Source organism: Podarcis filfolensis (genome assembly GCF_964270895.1).
Source record: "Podarcis filfolensis genome assembly, chromosome: 1".
Lineage (NCBI taxonomy): Eukaryota > Metazoa > Chordata > Lepidosauria > Squamata > Lacertidae > Podarcis > Podarcis filfolensis.
In genome coordinates this window covers 46,657,316-46,671,657 of record NC_139604.1, presented here as the reverse complement: position 1 = coordinate 46,671,657, position 14,342 = coordinate 46,657,316, and the positions used below count along the sequence as shown (strand labels likewise).

General features: G+C 41.9%; 1 protein-coding gene across 1 annotated transcript in view; it reads right to left on the bottom strand.

The window, feature by feature from the left end:
* The window catches only part of TFCP2L1 (transcription factor CP2 like 1), a 41,535-nt gene that overhangs the window by 22,736 nt on the left and 4,457 nt on the right, over positions 1 to 14,342 (bottom strand). Inside the window, exon 2 of the mRNA XM_083585722.1 lies at positions 8,234 to 8,385. Within this exon, the coding sequence (XP_083441848.1) occupies positions 8,234 to 8,385 (152 nt within the window). The remainder of the gene's footprint in view (positions 1 to 8,233; positions 8,386 to 14,342) is intronic.

Genomic DNA, 14,342 nt, shown 5'->3' with positions numbered 1-14,342 from the left:
TGAGAAGTGAGAGATTCCAGGGGTTTCAGGCGCTTACCCAGGGCTCATGTTTCCTTTGGAAATGAGACACAGCAGACTGTGGATATATGGTTTATTTATACATATAGATAACCTGAGCCTACGATGAAAGCATTCACAGCAGTAACACCCCAAAAGGGTTTTGCTTCTGCTATAGCCACAGCGGCTTTGGATTCAAACAGATGCCAGCCATGGCCCTCTTTCTCAGCTTCCAGCTTGCTGCGTTTAACAGACTGCAACCCTAAAAAATGCTCTCCTTCAAACTCTGGCCTTTGTCCTGCTAACTAACAGAGCTAGAGGAGGGGCCACTCCCAAGGGCCATCTGACAGAGTGCCCTCTCTCTAGCCTTCCAAAAGGCCCATTGCCTTCCCTTTGTTGTTGGTTAAGGGCTGATCGCCCAAGTGATTTCCTGAACATGGGAAGCTGGTCTGGCCTGCATTTTAACATTTTACTGAATCCAGTGTCTGGCAGCCAATTTCAACACTCCCAAGCACTGAGTAAATTCTAACACTTATTAGACTCAGAAATTTAGGGGAATCTGCCCCCCCCCAAACTGTGGCTCCCACAACTCATAACACAATACATTGCCAACTGCACTGTCAGCATCCTTAGCAACCAGGAAATTAACTGCTGATTGCTCAGAACAGATGATGCCCACCAAGAACTGAGGCAGCATCCTAAATGATTGGCCTAATACAATGGATGCACAAAGCCTTAGAAATATATGTTCTTTACAGAACAGTGATGGTAGAATTGGGTCTACCTCCTGTTCTCTCAGCAGCCAAGTTTATTTACTAACTCCCATAGGATCCCAACTCATAGATTGACAGGCTGACTTCTTAAAATCACTCCCAATAAGCACAGTCTTTTAACATACAAGTTTTCAATAAGAACATATGAGGCATTATTTCCAGATGTTCAGATCTGTTCTGATTTGGACTTGCTAAATGTTATTAGAAACACAGCTGTGTCTGCTCAGTAGACTTATCAATATGAGGCAAATAGTCTAGTCATCAACTTTCAACATAAAGCTACTCTTTTTAGATTATTTATATGTTAAAACAGCCAACAACAATTAGCATACCTCCCCCCCCCTCTCTCTCTATATATATATTTAAAAAGGTAAAGGTAAAGGACCCCTGGACGGTTAAGTCCAGTCAAAGGCGATGATGGGGAGTGGTGCTCATCTCACTTTCAGGCCAAGGGAGCCAGCATTTGTCCACAGGCAGCTTTCCGGGTCATGTGGCCAGCATTACTAAACTGCTTCTGGAGCAATGGAACACCATGACAGAAGCCAGAACACACAGAACTGCTAGGTTGGCAGGAGCTGGGACAGAGCAACAGGAGCTCACCCCATCGCAGGGATTCGAACCGCCAACCTTCGAAAGCACGCCAGTGCATGTAGCTAAATAGGTACCGCTGCATCAGGAAGGTAAATGGCGTTTCTGTGCGCTCTGGTTTCTGTCACGGTGTTCTGTTGCACCACAAGCGGTTTAGTCATGCTGGCCACATGAGCTGGAAAGCTGTCTGTGGACAAACGCCGGCTCCCTCAGCCTGAAAGCAAGATGAGCGCTGCAACCCCACAGTCACCTTTGGCTGGACTTAACCGTCCAGGGGTCCTTTACACCCACCCACCCCTGATTGGTGATATAATTTAGTTCTGAATGCAAAAAACCATTGTTTAGTAAACAAATATCAGGAACAAGAGCAAAATGATAAATACAATAAAATCAGGGAGCAGAGCCACAGGAGCTGGTTTTTCAAGTTCCTCCTGCAGCCACCTCCCAACCTTGCACAAGAATGCAGATCAATGTGTAACAAGACAATCTAAAATGGTGATCAGTTTTAAGTTCTGGTTTGACCAGTGGCGGAGTTGACTCTCCAAAGTAAAATGAAATGGCCGGTATATCTCCCTCCTGCAGAGAAAAGAAGAATGCTACTTTTCTGGAACTCACTCCAGGGACAATATTTATTCTGATAGCCTTAAAGTTCTACAGAGGATTGCAACCATGGAAATTATGACATTAGCTGTGGCTGGACAAACAGCTCAGGAATAAAATGGAACTTTGTGCAAAAAAGAGAGGCGGGGGGAATGTAGTAATTTGCAAGCAGCAGGAAGCTGTAACGTAGTCTCATGATTGGCCCTACTATTAGGCAGAAGGAGGTGACAGAATCTGGAGCACCATTAAATGCTGCTATGTTTTCACCAACAGAGAAGAACAGCACCATTTGGTTTTTCAAATACTGTATGACATATCTTCTTGGATCTGCAGTATTATTAGTGCTGGTCATGGCCTGGTCTGAAGGCACATAACACCTTCTAAAGTTAAGCAGCTCTGGTTGCAATCAGTGTTTCAATGGCCAAGGGAAACTCCTGGGAAACTCATATATGCCATCTCAAATGCCAGGATGGAAAGGCAGGATAAAAATGTTCTAAATTTAAAAATATTGAATAGAAGGATTTCATTTGTGGATATGGTTAGTAACAGTGAGTGTGTGTGTGTTGGGTGTAAACTTCCTCCTAACCAGCACCAGCCTAAGTCAAGGGTCTCCAACCCTGCACCCACAAAGGCCTTCTTTGGTGTCCCTGAGATGAGCCATAAACCACAGATTCTCAGCTTTCATTTTTTAAAAGAAGTTTCTAGCATTTTTTAGAACCTGAGATGTGAGGCAAAACGTACAAATACCATTCTTCTTAAAAAAAAAAAAGTGAGAAATTAGCCTGCCCCACCCTTTCAGTGTTTTACTTTACCCCTTCCCCCCGCCCCGGAAAATATTCCTGCAGATGCCTATTTGTGAGAGAGGTAAAGATACATTTAAGAGAGAGAAGGAAAGATGGCCATGTGATGTGTGTGTTTGCAGAGGGGGAGAAGTGGGAGATTATGTATGTATGTATGTATGTATGTATGTATGATGTATGTATGGTCTGTGAGAGGGAGAAGGGTGTGGGTCAGAGACAGAGATATCTGTGTGTGTCTGTGACCTGTGGTCAATATGTGTGAGACTGTGTGTGTGTGTGTGTGTGTGTGAGAGAGAGAGAGAGAGAGAGAGGGAGGGAGATATCATGCGTGATCTCCACAATCAGAACCACCAGGACATAGCTGACTTCCTTTAATTGAGACTGAGGTGGGGAAACAACAATTACTATACTCTCTGTGGGGAAACAGCAATGATGGTACTCTCTAATTTTGTGTTATGCCTCCACAGCAGCCATTTTGTGTTTGGTGCCCACAACACTTTACCAAAGTTCAAAATGTGACTGCTGATCTAAAAAGGTTGGCAACCCCTGTCCTATGAGGTACTTGTGAATCAATGGAAAAGACATGACCATCCAGTGGGCAATCCTTTGACAAATTATAGGCGGTTACCCAATTGAAATTTTAACACAGAAAGAACTGTGGCAACAAAGGAAGACTTCATTGAGGCACAGAATACAATTTGCTGTCACCTATCCCCATTAGACAAGGTAGTCCCATTATAGCTTTGTTAAAAGAACATCTTATGTACATTTGTAGCTTAAAAGGTGTCACCTCTAAAACTGGCCAGTGTATTTTTAGACTCAGCCACCAGTCTCAGTTTACCTTTCTGCTGCAACTAAGGAGTGTCGAAGGACAGGTTAAATAGATCTGATGAAGTGATAATCAAGGGAAGGCATGTTAGATCTAGAAGCTAAACTGGTCTCTTATCTATGAAAAGACTCCCTTGATGTGACCAATGCGCATTAACTGAATCAACCCAGCAATGAAATGTTACATTCCTCTTTCAATTCAGCTACACAGTGTTTCTGTGTATGGGCTTGGGGCCAATATGACAGTTGACGATGTTTCATTCTCAATACTTTGGCAGCTTGAGGCACTGCATTCTTTCAAGCAATGCTTTTATTCACTACATTATTAGAGGCTAAAAAAATAAGACATAAAGAACCTTGTACCTACAAAAGACATACAGCAGGAATGGAGTAAGTGATAGTAAAACTATAAAATGAGTATTACATTTTACAGCGTGCCAATTCCTACAGGACGTAGTGACTGAGATAACCACAAAGTTAAGAGTTTAATCAGGCAACCATTAGTGGCTTACTACTCAGAGGGTGAACCTGCACTGAGGGTCATTGAGAACAACCACCATTCTGCTTTCAGCCACCTCTATCTGTATCTGTGTGTGTGTGTGTGTGTGTGTGTGTGTGTGTGTGTGTGTATGCTTTCAAACTGCTAGGTTGGCAGGAGTTTGTTAAGGGTGCTGAGAGTTGCTATAAGACCCCTATTCCCCTCACAAAGCTATTGTTCTCAGAGTAGCTATGCAAAGAGCTCTGAAAATTGTAGCATTAAACTGCTTTAAATGTATAGTGCAGACTGGGCCAAAATTTGGAAGTCAGCAAACTAAACATTTATGTGTTCCCATGACTATTTGGTAGTCCAAGAAAGCAAGTATCAATAACTCCCTTCTCACGAGATCTAGACATAATAAAGATGGTGAGGCAGTACATTTTTAACTAGCCACTACAGAGTACGTTCTTCTACCTATACGCAAGGATGGGATCCTGTGGCCCTCTGGATGTTGCTGGACTCCAGATTCCATTAGTTCCAGCAAGTATGACTAAGATGGCAGAAACAGCTGGAGGGATTCCCCACTCCTGTCAGAGCAAAAGCCACTATGGGGTACATTCAGAAAAGCACATAATTAAACATGAACATTCATTTATAGTGTTGCCCATCTCTACTTAACATATATTGTTTTATTTTAAATATTTATACTAAATCTTTTAGGACTAGGACAAGATCAGAGGAGGACACCCCTGAAGCAACAGGCATTTACATAATACTTCTAAGAAAGCTGAGTATAATGTATACAGTGCTGCTCCACAATAAAAGAAAGGTAGTAAAAACAAGCCAGGTTCACAATGTTCCTGGGCTGTATGATGCACAGCAACTCCACCTGTCTTTAGAAGGTGGTTTATGGGCTCTTTGTATTTAATAAGACTATTTTCCTCCTGCAATTTAAGCCATATAAATGTAACAGCACTCCATTTAGGACAAAAGAGATGCCTGCCTGCCAACAGTTTGGGGGGTGGGCGTGACAGAATCAAATCAAATATTTGAAAGATCTGTCCTTCTGATTAAAGTGTCTGTCTTTTGCATTTTTGCTCATGGCAAGCATGCTTCTGCCCTCTGGCAAATGTGCTGAGCCCCAGCCTAGCTCTCAGTCTTGGAACTTGCAGAGATGGGTTGGGATTGTCCTAATAGTTGCACAGCAGCCCCTTACCCCTCCTCTCAACCTCAAGAGCTGGAGGTAGTTCAAGAGCTGCTATGTTGTCAGGTGGCAACCAGCACATCTTGAATATGCAGAGGCCAAACCAACACAAACATCAATTCCACATCCAAGCTGGTAAGGGGGAGCAGGGAGCTCACACTGCAGTGACATGAGGAGGTGGCCAGGGTTCCTAGCAATCATAATTTTTTCCTTGGTTGCCAAAGTTGGCCAACATTTGTTGCTTCTCTGGCTCTTTTCAGTAACGAAGGGTGAATTAGTGAATTCTACTATTCAAAAGGGCTTTTTAGAAGTCTATTTCTGCTCAGGAGAACCAAACTGTTCTACTCCCACACTATTTTGCACTCTTTGCTGCTTTTTCTCTCTGAAATTCTTGAAACCAGTTATTTTCACATAGAAAAGAGCAACCATTCTAGTCCCATCGCCATCACTCCTTTGTGTTCGAACACATTGCATAGCTGAGGTATTGCACTTACGATGGCACCCACCCGTTTATCCTTCCTAGGATCCAAACTATTACTCTATGATTAGGAATCCAATCATTATTTGTGGTTGTCTAGACCCTCTGCCAGGTCATCTGGTATAGGCATGAAGGACTTGCGGGGAAAGGGAAGTTGTCTTGCATTCTTTCTAGCAACAGCCTGCACAGATTCATGTCTGCTGAGAATATTGTCTGCTGATTGCATCTGAAGCATCTTGTCCCTTTCTAGAGGAAAATAGAGGGATGCAGCTATATCTGTAAAGGGTACACTAGGGCCCACGGGCTTCAGTGGGGCTGGGTTTCCATTGCTGTGTTAATATGGGGATTTGCTGGATTTTGTTTTTTAAAAAAGATCCAGTATGATTAAATGGGTCCTCTTGAAATGGCATGACTTTTATCCCTTCAGTTGCCACCAATTACATCTGCCTCCACAGAATCCTCAGACTCGGCATCTTCACTACTGCTATGGTAAAAACAAGGCAACCACAGATCTTTATGAATCCTCATGAGTTTTACAAGGGATCCCCCAAAAGTCACCATCATAGGTAAGCTCTGTTTCCACAGATGTAAGAAAGGGATGGGGGTTTTTTTGCATCTTATGTTGCTCTAGATCCATTCTTTTTATAGTTTAGTCCAGGGCTGTCCAGTTTATATAGTTTAGTCCAGTTCGATCGCTATCTACCGGTCGATGGCGGGATGACCCTGGTTGATGCCAGGATCTCCCCCCCCCCCAAAAAAAAAACCCTATAGCTAAAAGGTAACCATGCTTGCTATGTTGTGTTGTGAGGAAATGGAATCACTGGCCAAACAAAACTTATGGGTTCTCAAATTTAAAGTCTTCCTAGATCAAGAAACTAAGAATGTAAAAGGGAGCCTTTAGCAAAATTAAAAATACAAACACCATAGCAGCAGCTCTTTTAAAGTAATACATTATTTAAGATACCAATTGTGTAACATTCCTAATGAAGAACATTTACATGAGCAATCACCATAGCACTTAGAAGCCACTGTCTGTCTTTCCCATCACCATGTCTCCTACACATAATCACATATCATCATGGAACATATCCCATTCCAGAACAGGACTTTAAGTCACTTCATCAGTAGTAATTAGAACTACTTTTGGAAGCATACAGTCAACTGTGTTAAAAAACAAAACTTTTCTTAAAAAAACACATTACAGAGAAAACTGCACAATAAGGATGCAGGAACTGATTATACAAGAAGGCACAATTCCCCCCCCCCCCCCACACACACTATGTTTCAGGTCCATTTCTGAAATTATATGAAGCTTGGAAAGCTGTATATTATCTGACCACGTTGTGTGCTCTGAGATAAGATATTACTTTTCCTGCTGATATAGAGCTGGAGGTGTAGGATAAAATAACTAAGGTCATGCACTTAAAAAAAAAGATTTAAAGAGAATTATTTCGGTACCAAGTACTGTAAGCTTGCTGCATGCACAAAACCCAGAGCAACACTGGCTCACAACTTAGGTATATCTATTTGGCACATTATTCCCATTTTTTGCAATCACATTTTCTAAAATATCTGCAATTCAGACAGGCATAAGTCACCTTATTAAAAGAAAAGAAAATTGAAATGCTTTAGGTAGGACTAATTCATACATTACTGGAGCAGCCTCTGAGCTGCTTCCTTGTGGTTACATCTAATGCTAATCTAGTAACATCTGTCAAGAGGAAACATTGAGAGTTGGACAAAATGACAGAGGGACACAAAGTGGTGTGGGAAGGATCCGCATCACTCATTGAACCCATAAAATTCCTCTCTGCAGAGACTTGCCAGGGTGGCTGATCATGGGAAAGTGGCTCCCATGTCAACACAGTAACACATGACAGGCCTGTGCCGTTGGTGTGAGAGGGGTAGGAATGAAGAGAACCAACTCACAACACACACAACTTCATTATTCCTTCAAACATTAAAAAACCACCCAAAGCAAAACCCTGACCAACTAGAAATAAGTATCTGTGTAATGACAGTGCCCAACTCATTTGCAGGGTAGATAAAGGGAGAATAATGGTGAGTGCTGCAGCAGATTCTGGAAGAGGTTGGTCCCTGTTGCCCTTCTAAGCCAATATTTTCACCACTCAGCAATGAGCTGGTCTTCAATCTTACTGGAGCAGACCACTAAGGTGTTACCAGAAGTCAAGTACCACATTTCAAAGGACAACAAAGAAGAACTGCTCATCAGAACCATATATACTTTGTTGGCTATATGTCAACTCTCAGCTTCACAGAAATATTAATCTGGTGTTTAAAGATTTGACCTCTACACTTCTATTCCATTCTCTTTCATGTAATGTTCTCTGAGCTTGCTGCATGCACTGACCAGAGTGTCACACATGTGGTTTTGGCAACTGTCAGGCCAAAAAGAACTGAAGAATTGCTGTATTTAGTCTGGCAAATTCTGGAGTGCAATTTTCTATTTAATTGTGTTAGTCTTACCTTGGTTTAGATAAGTCAGTGTCTCCTCATGAAGCTTCACAGCAGGGGATGTGGCCGCACAGAGCACATACTGAAATGGAGGGAGTTTTGTGTCATTCTCAGGGGAGAGTTGAGGCTCTTCCTGTTTAAAGATTGGGAGTGCGAGGACATCACTGAAACAACACAATGCATACCCAATTAGCAACACTGCATTACAACTCTGATCACACAGAAGTACTGGCACAATAACAAAGGTTAAAGGCAGGATCTGTAGGACCCATATCCCACAAGCAAACATTGTTTTTGCTATGATCAGTTTCCCAGAAAGCCAATACAACAAATTCATTAATGAAACATTTGCAATATGTGCAGATATAGTTAAGCAGTGTAAGGGTAGAAAAGTCTACTCCAACAAAACCATTCTGGCTTCACTTACTTACACCACCAATGTTCACCCATAAATACACATTCCTGCCATTATTCCCACAACATGCAATGTAGCAAATATGTTGGAAAGCACTGAGGGCTAACACACACACACACACACACACACACACAGAGAGAGAGAGAGAGAGAGAGAGAGAGAGAGAGCGAGAGCACACATTGTGAAAGGAAGATGCCAACACATCTGAGTTGGATTTTTACAATGTAGCATTTACTCTTAAAAGAGAAGGATTAAGATTTTGCTGGGAAATGGTCTTGAGCAGGCATAGGCAAACTCGGCCCGCCAGATGTTTTGAGACTACAATTCCCATCATCCCTGACCACCAGTCCTGTTAGCTAGGGATGATGGGAGTTGTAGTCCCAAAACATCTGGAGGGCTAAGTTTGCCTATGCCTGGTCTTGAGCTAAAGAATGAGACGCTCTGTCTCAAAACCAAACAGTTGAATCCAAGGACAAGTAAACAAAACAATAAATTCAGTTCCTCAGAACTGCAGTCTTCCTTGTACCTAACAGCACCCATGTAGCACTATGAAATGCCTCCTCTCAGTTTAACGTCCTAAAAAGTACCCCTTCAAAGAAATAATTTAGAACCTCAAACCAGCATCTGTTTCCAACTCACAGAAGTTCAATCAACATATCCCTCACCAGAAATTGCACATAAATAGGTGTGTGAGAGCCTCCCCACCCACAGCAACACCAATATGTCAGGTTTACCATGCAAAGTAGGCATTTCTTCAGTGTTGGGCAATGAGCTTAATCAAGACTAAGCAATGGACATTGTTTGAAGATGGCAATCTGGATTCCTATCAGACTACTGCACTGTATACTTATCACATTAAATGGACGTCAAAATATTTGTTTCTCAACAAGAACATTTTGCTTACATAGTTGGCAGCTGAAGACATGAGCTGCTGGTCAGAATATATTTTCAAGATCTAATGATCAGCCCAATTAAAGAAGTGCTTAGAAGACAGCTGAAAATAACTACATTTATTCTACATTAGAAAGACAGATCTCTTAAGATTTTGCTTTGTGATGCAAGAAATGGGTTTTCAAAGGGGAAGAACTAAAGAGAGAGTGGAATTAGAAGGGTTAGTAAGGTAAAGGATGCCTGGATGGTTAAGTCCAGTCAAAGGCAACTATGGGGTGTGGTGCTCATCTTGCTTTTCAGGCTGAGGGAGCCGGCATTTGTCCACAGACAGCTTTCTGAGTCACGTGGCCAGCATGACTAAACTGCTACTGGCACATGGAGGACCATGACGAGTGCCAGAGCACACAGAAATGCTGTTTGTCTTCCCACCACAGCGGTATCTATTTATCTACTTGCACTGGTATGCTTTTGAACTGATAGGTTGGCAGAAGCTGGGGCAGAGCAGAGGGAGCTCACCCCATTGCATGGATTCAGCGCCACCACTGAGCTTCTTGGGATTGCTGATCAGAAGGTTGGCAGTTCGAATCTGCCAATGGTGTGAGCTCCTGTTGCTCTATCCCAGCTTCTGCCAACCTAGAAGGGTTAGTACAATAGGCAAAGAGCTATACAGACAATTGAAGCCCCATCCTAAGCAGCAAAAGCATCAAGGTAGCAATAGAAAACCCTTTCCATCTACTACTCCAATAAAAAATGCTAGCCAGGGTAGTTGCCTAGTGTTACCTTAAGGCTAGTCCCACTCAGAGAACAATGTGCAAAAAACTTATACAAAGCACATACGAATTCCGTACCCTATGAATTAGATAAATGGAGATGGGTGCACAACACTTCCTGGGTAACATTTCCTCTTGTGGTAGATATTCACATTTATGCTATGTTTAGGCCGCAGACTTGTGTTTATAAGTTTCTGAACATGTTAGGCCACATTCTAAGGCTGCTGAACTAGTCACAAGACTGAGAACCTATGCAAGAGTGTCATGAGTTCGCCTCTTTTAAAGGTGCATCATTAAGTAGTACATTAGTGCACTGTACATACAGCATAGTTTTAACAACATAGAAAAAAATCTACTTCCAATCATTTTGCATCAGTACTTGGTTCAAGTCAAAACCAATGCCATTTTGTAACTGATTACATTACAATACCAATATCTGAGCTGAAAGAGTAATAACATACTTCCCAGCTTCTCTAATCAATTCAAACTAGTTTTGTTCCCTTGGTCTGATAATTATGTTTTGGTTATCCAAAATATACAGCACAATCTTCTTTATACGTTAAAAGGAATTTGGAAAATATTTATTGAATGTGGGGGGGTGTATACTTGAAAATGCTGGCAGCATTAAGATAAATTCAACAGTGTAAATAAGTTTTGATGATTGTAATAATGGAATACTGAATGGTTTAGTTTATGTAAAATATGCAGGGATTTATGGTATGCAAAATGAACCATGTAAGGAGAAGAAGGGAAGTCACTGATACTGTAAGGATGTTTAAATGAGTATTTAAAATTGTAAAACAGAAAATCTAATTATATGTACACACACACACACACACACACACACACAGAGTCATACCTCGGGATACAGATGCTTCAGGTTGTGTTTTTTTGGGTTACGGACGCGCCAAAACCCGGAAGTACCGGAATGGGTTACTTCTGGGTTTCGGCAGCCACGCATGCGCGGAGTGCTAAATTGCACTCTGTGCATGCACAGAAGTGCCGAATTGCAACCCGCGTGTGCGCAGACATGGCGCTGTGGGTTGTGAATGCTGCAGGTTGCGAACGTGCCTCCTGCACGGATCACGTTCGCAACCCAAGCGTCCACTGTACATATATGTGCAGCACAGATGCCCATCATTTTAAGTACACATTTTGCTCCAATCATGAAACCTCTTGGCATTTCAGTTAGGGGACCAATTTTCATGAAATTTAATGCCAGGTATACCTATACGCGAAGACAGAAGTGCCTGGCGTGCTCTGGTCCATGGGGTCACGAAGAGTCGGACACGACTAAACGACTAAACAACAACATACCTATACGCATCAAGGCAAGGATGGGGAATCTGGTTTCTGAGCCCATTGAACAAAACATGCTAATTTGGCAATATTTTGTGACAAAAAGTCCTTAACTGAGAGAAGTTGACATTTTATCTGATGGAGAAAAAAGGACACATCAACCATAGTGTTAAGCATGTGACTAAATTACTTACTTCACTGCATTTAAGATGCTTTTCGTAACCTTGCACCCAAACAACATGTGATGCTCAGTCACATGTAGTTTCTTTCATTTCGCAAAAAATGTCGGCATGCATGGAAGCTATAATCTGCATGAAAAATGTTGTTTGTGGAGCAGGCCAAGGCAGTGGCACTTCTTTACTTCCTCACCTCTACTGTGGTCTTCACACTAATGCCCTTCCCTGCCAGTTTAGAGAATGTGATTTTTGGCAGGAGGGGAAAAGTTATAGGTACTTTACACATCTAGTTGTAAAAAGTTGGTCCAGCATAGTGGCAACCTCAGTTCAAACCTCACTTTAATCATTAACTCAGTGAATGGCCTTAGGTAAACTACTATCTCTCAGAATCGGATCTGCTGTATGCAGGCAATATTGCTTCGACTCACAGGTTTACTACAAATAAGGTACTGAGAGGGTGTGGGAAATGCTTTGAACATCAGGGGAAGCGCTAAGCATTTAATGACAGATATTATTATTATCATCAAAACCTGAGCAGTAGTGAGTGTTATGAATACATTAGTGTTAACCAACCCCTCCTTTATTAAGCAAGGGAATGAGCCAGTGCATACTTACTCAGAAGCAAGCCCTTCCAAGTTCAACAGAACTCCCACTGTTCTAGGAGCATTTTCCGACAGGGAATTTCATTAGCACGAGCAGTTTCTAAGCTCTGGGCACAGTACTGAGCCTAAGATTTCAGATTAAAACTGCAGAGTGAAAGGAAAGGAGGACCTTTTTCTGCCTCCCCAATTCCAGCTACTCTCTAAAGACAGGAGAAGAGACCCTCTTAAGAATATCAAGGGGTGGGCAGGGAAAGGACTAGACCACGTGAAAAATGAACTTATTTTAGCTGCAGTTCATTCATTTTCAGCTTTGTATTCTTGTTATTAAAAAAGCAGACATTCTGCTGTTGCGCCCATGAGCTAAGTTTAAGGTGCCATTTAGCTCTGAGCTTTCATATCTCAGTTTCTAACACTGAGTGTGAATAAGACCTTTGCTTCAGTTAGGGAATGTGCTAGGACAGCCCTAACCTGCTGTCCTTCAGATGTTTCTGGACTCCAACTCCCTTCATCCCTGTCTGGCCATGCTGCTCAGAGTTCAACATCTGGCACCAGATTGGTTGCCCTTATGTTAGGGGCTCTGGCTTAACAGCAGCGTAGTGGGACAGAGCAGCAACAGAGCTCTCACTGAAAATACAGGAGCCATCTTCATTAACTCTGGGAAGTCACGAGCACTTTCCCAATTAGGAAAGCTAATGGAGATGGAGCACAGGTATTATATAACTAATATCTCCTGGGTAGGGACAATGAAAAATAATTAGAATGCTTTAAAGACGCACCCCAGAGGCATACCTACCTTACCACACAGCTCAGAGCTAAGCAGAGAAGGTTGTTCCACAACAATGGTTTTGCATCTCTTATAGCAAGGATTATTTACAGCATGCCAATTTATTTGTTTTAGAGCCATTTACATTTATCACCTCACCCCATGCCACAGTATAGGCTTGTCACAGTTATGCAATTCAAAAGGCTCGCCTAGCATTACAAGAAGGACAAAGCAAGGTTAACAAAAGGAGTTAAAGAATACTGACCTACCCCTTCCAGAATAACTCCACCAAAATCTTTGCAGTTCAGTTCTACCAGCAGCCTAAATTTAGGCACGTCCACACCTAGTTGTGAAACTCTAAAAAATACTCATGCAGTGGTTCACTCTCTCATCAGTTGACCTAGGAGAATCTCCCTTGTTTTATATTTTGCACCATTTGTTTGTTTTAGTATACTGAAATTGTAAAACACTTAGGTAAGAGGGGGGAAATAGACAAATAGAACCGATCCAATAGAAAAAGCAACCTAACCTTCCATTTTACAAATTCAAAACGGGAGCAAAAAACCTCAAATATTTTGTCTGTTACAGGATGCACTGGATATGTTGCTCACTACTCTGAGTGAGAAAAATAGATAAACTGCTTCTGTAGCTGACTACATGGGCAGATATTTAGTACAGTGCTACTCAAAGTGTTGATCCACAAATTGGTCCTGTTCCACGGGTGATGATCTGCCAGTCCACAGTGACTCCACCACAGCTTCAGGGACCAAATATGGTACTGGTCCCTGGCACCCGGAGGTGGGCAATGCCAGTACACCACATCAAATAGTTTGAGAAACACTGGCTTAATATACAAGTGCTGGGACCAGAATAAGGACTGAAGAGACAAAGTACTTTCATTCACACAAATAATAATCTCTGCTCCATACCACTGGTAAAATGATACACAATGTATTCAAGCAAACTCTTACATAATCAAGATTTGTTACTTTTAATAATAATAATAATAATAATACCTTTATTGTCAATGTACAACCGGTGTACAATGAAATTTTACTGCAGATTGTATGAGAAGCTAACTTATTGTTTCTACACTTTCCCTAATAAATAATCTTCTACACTTTTCCCCCCTTTTCCACTTTTTTTTTTAACTAAGGAGATAGTAAAATAAAAGTTGCTTTTTTTCGTCCAATACAGTGGACGCT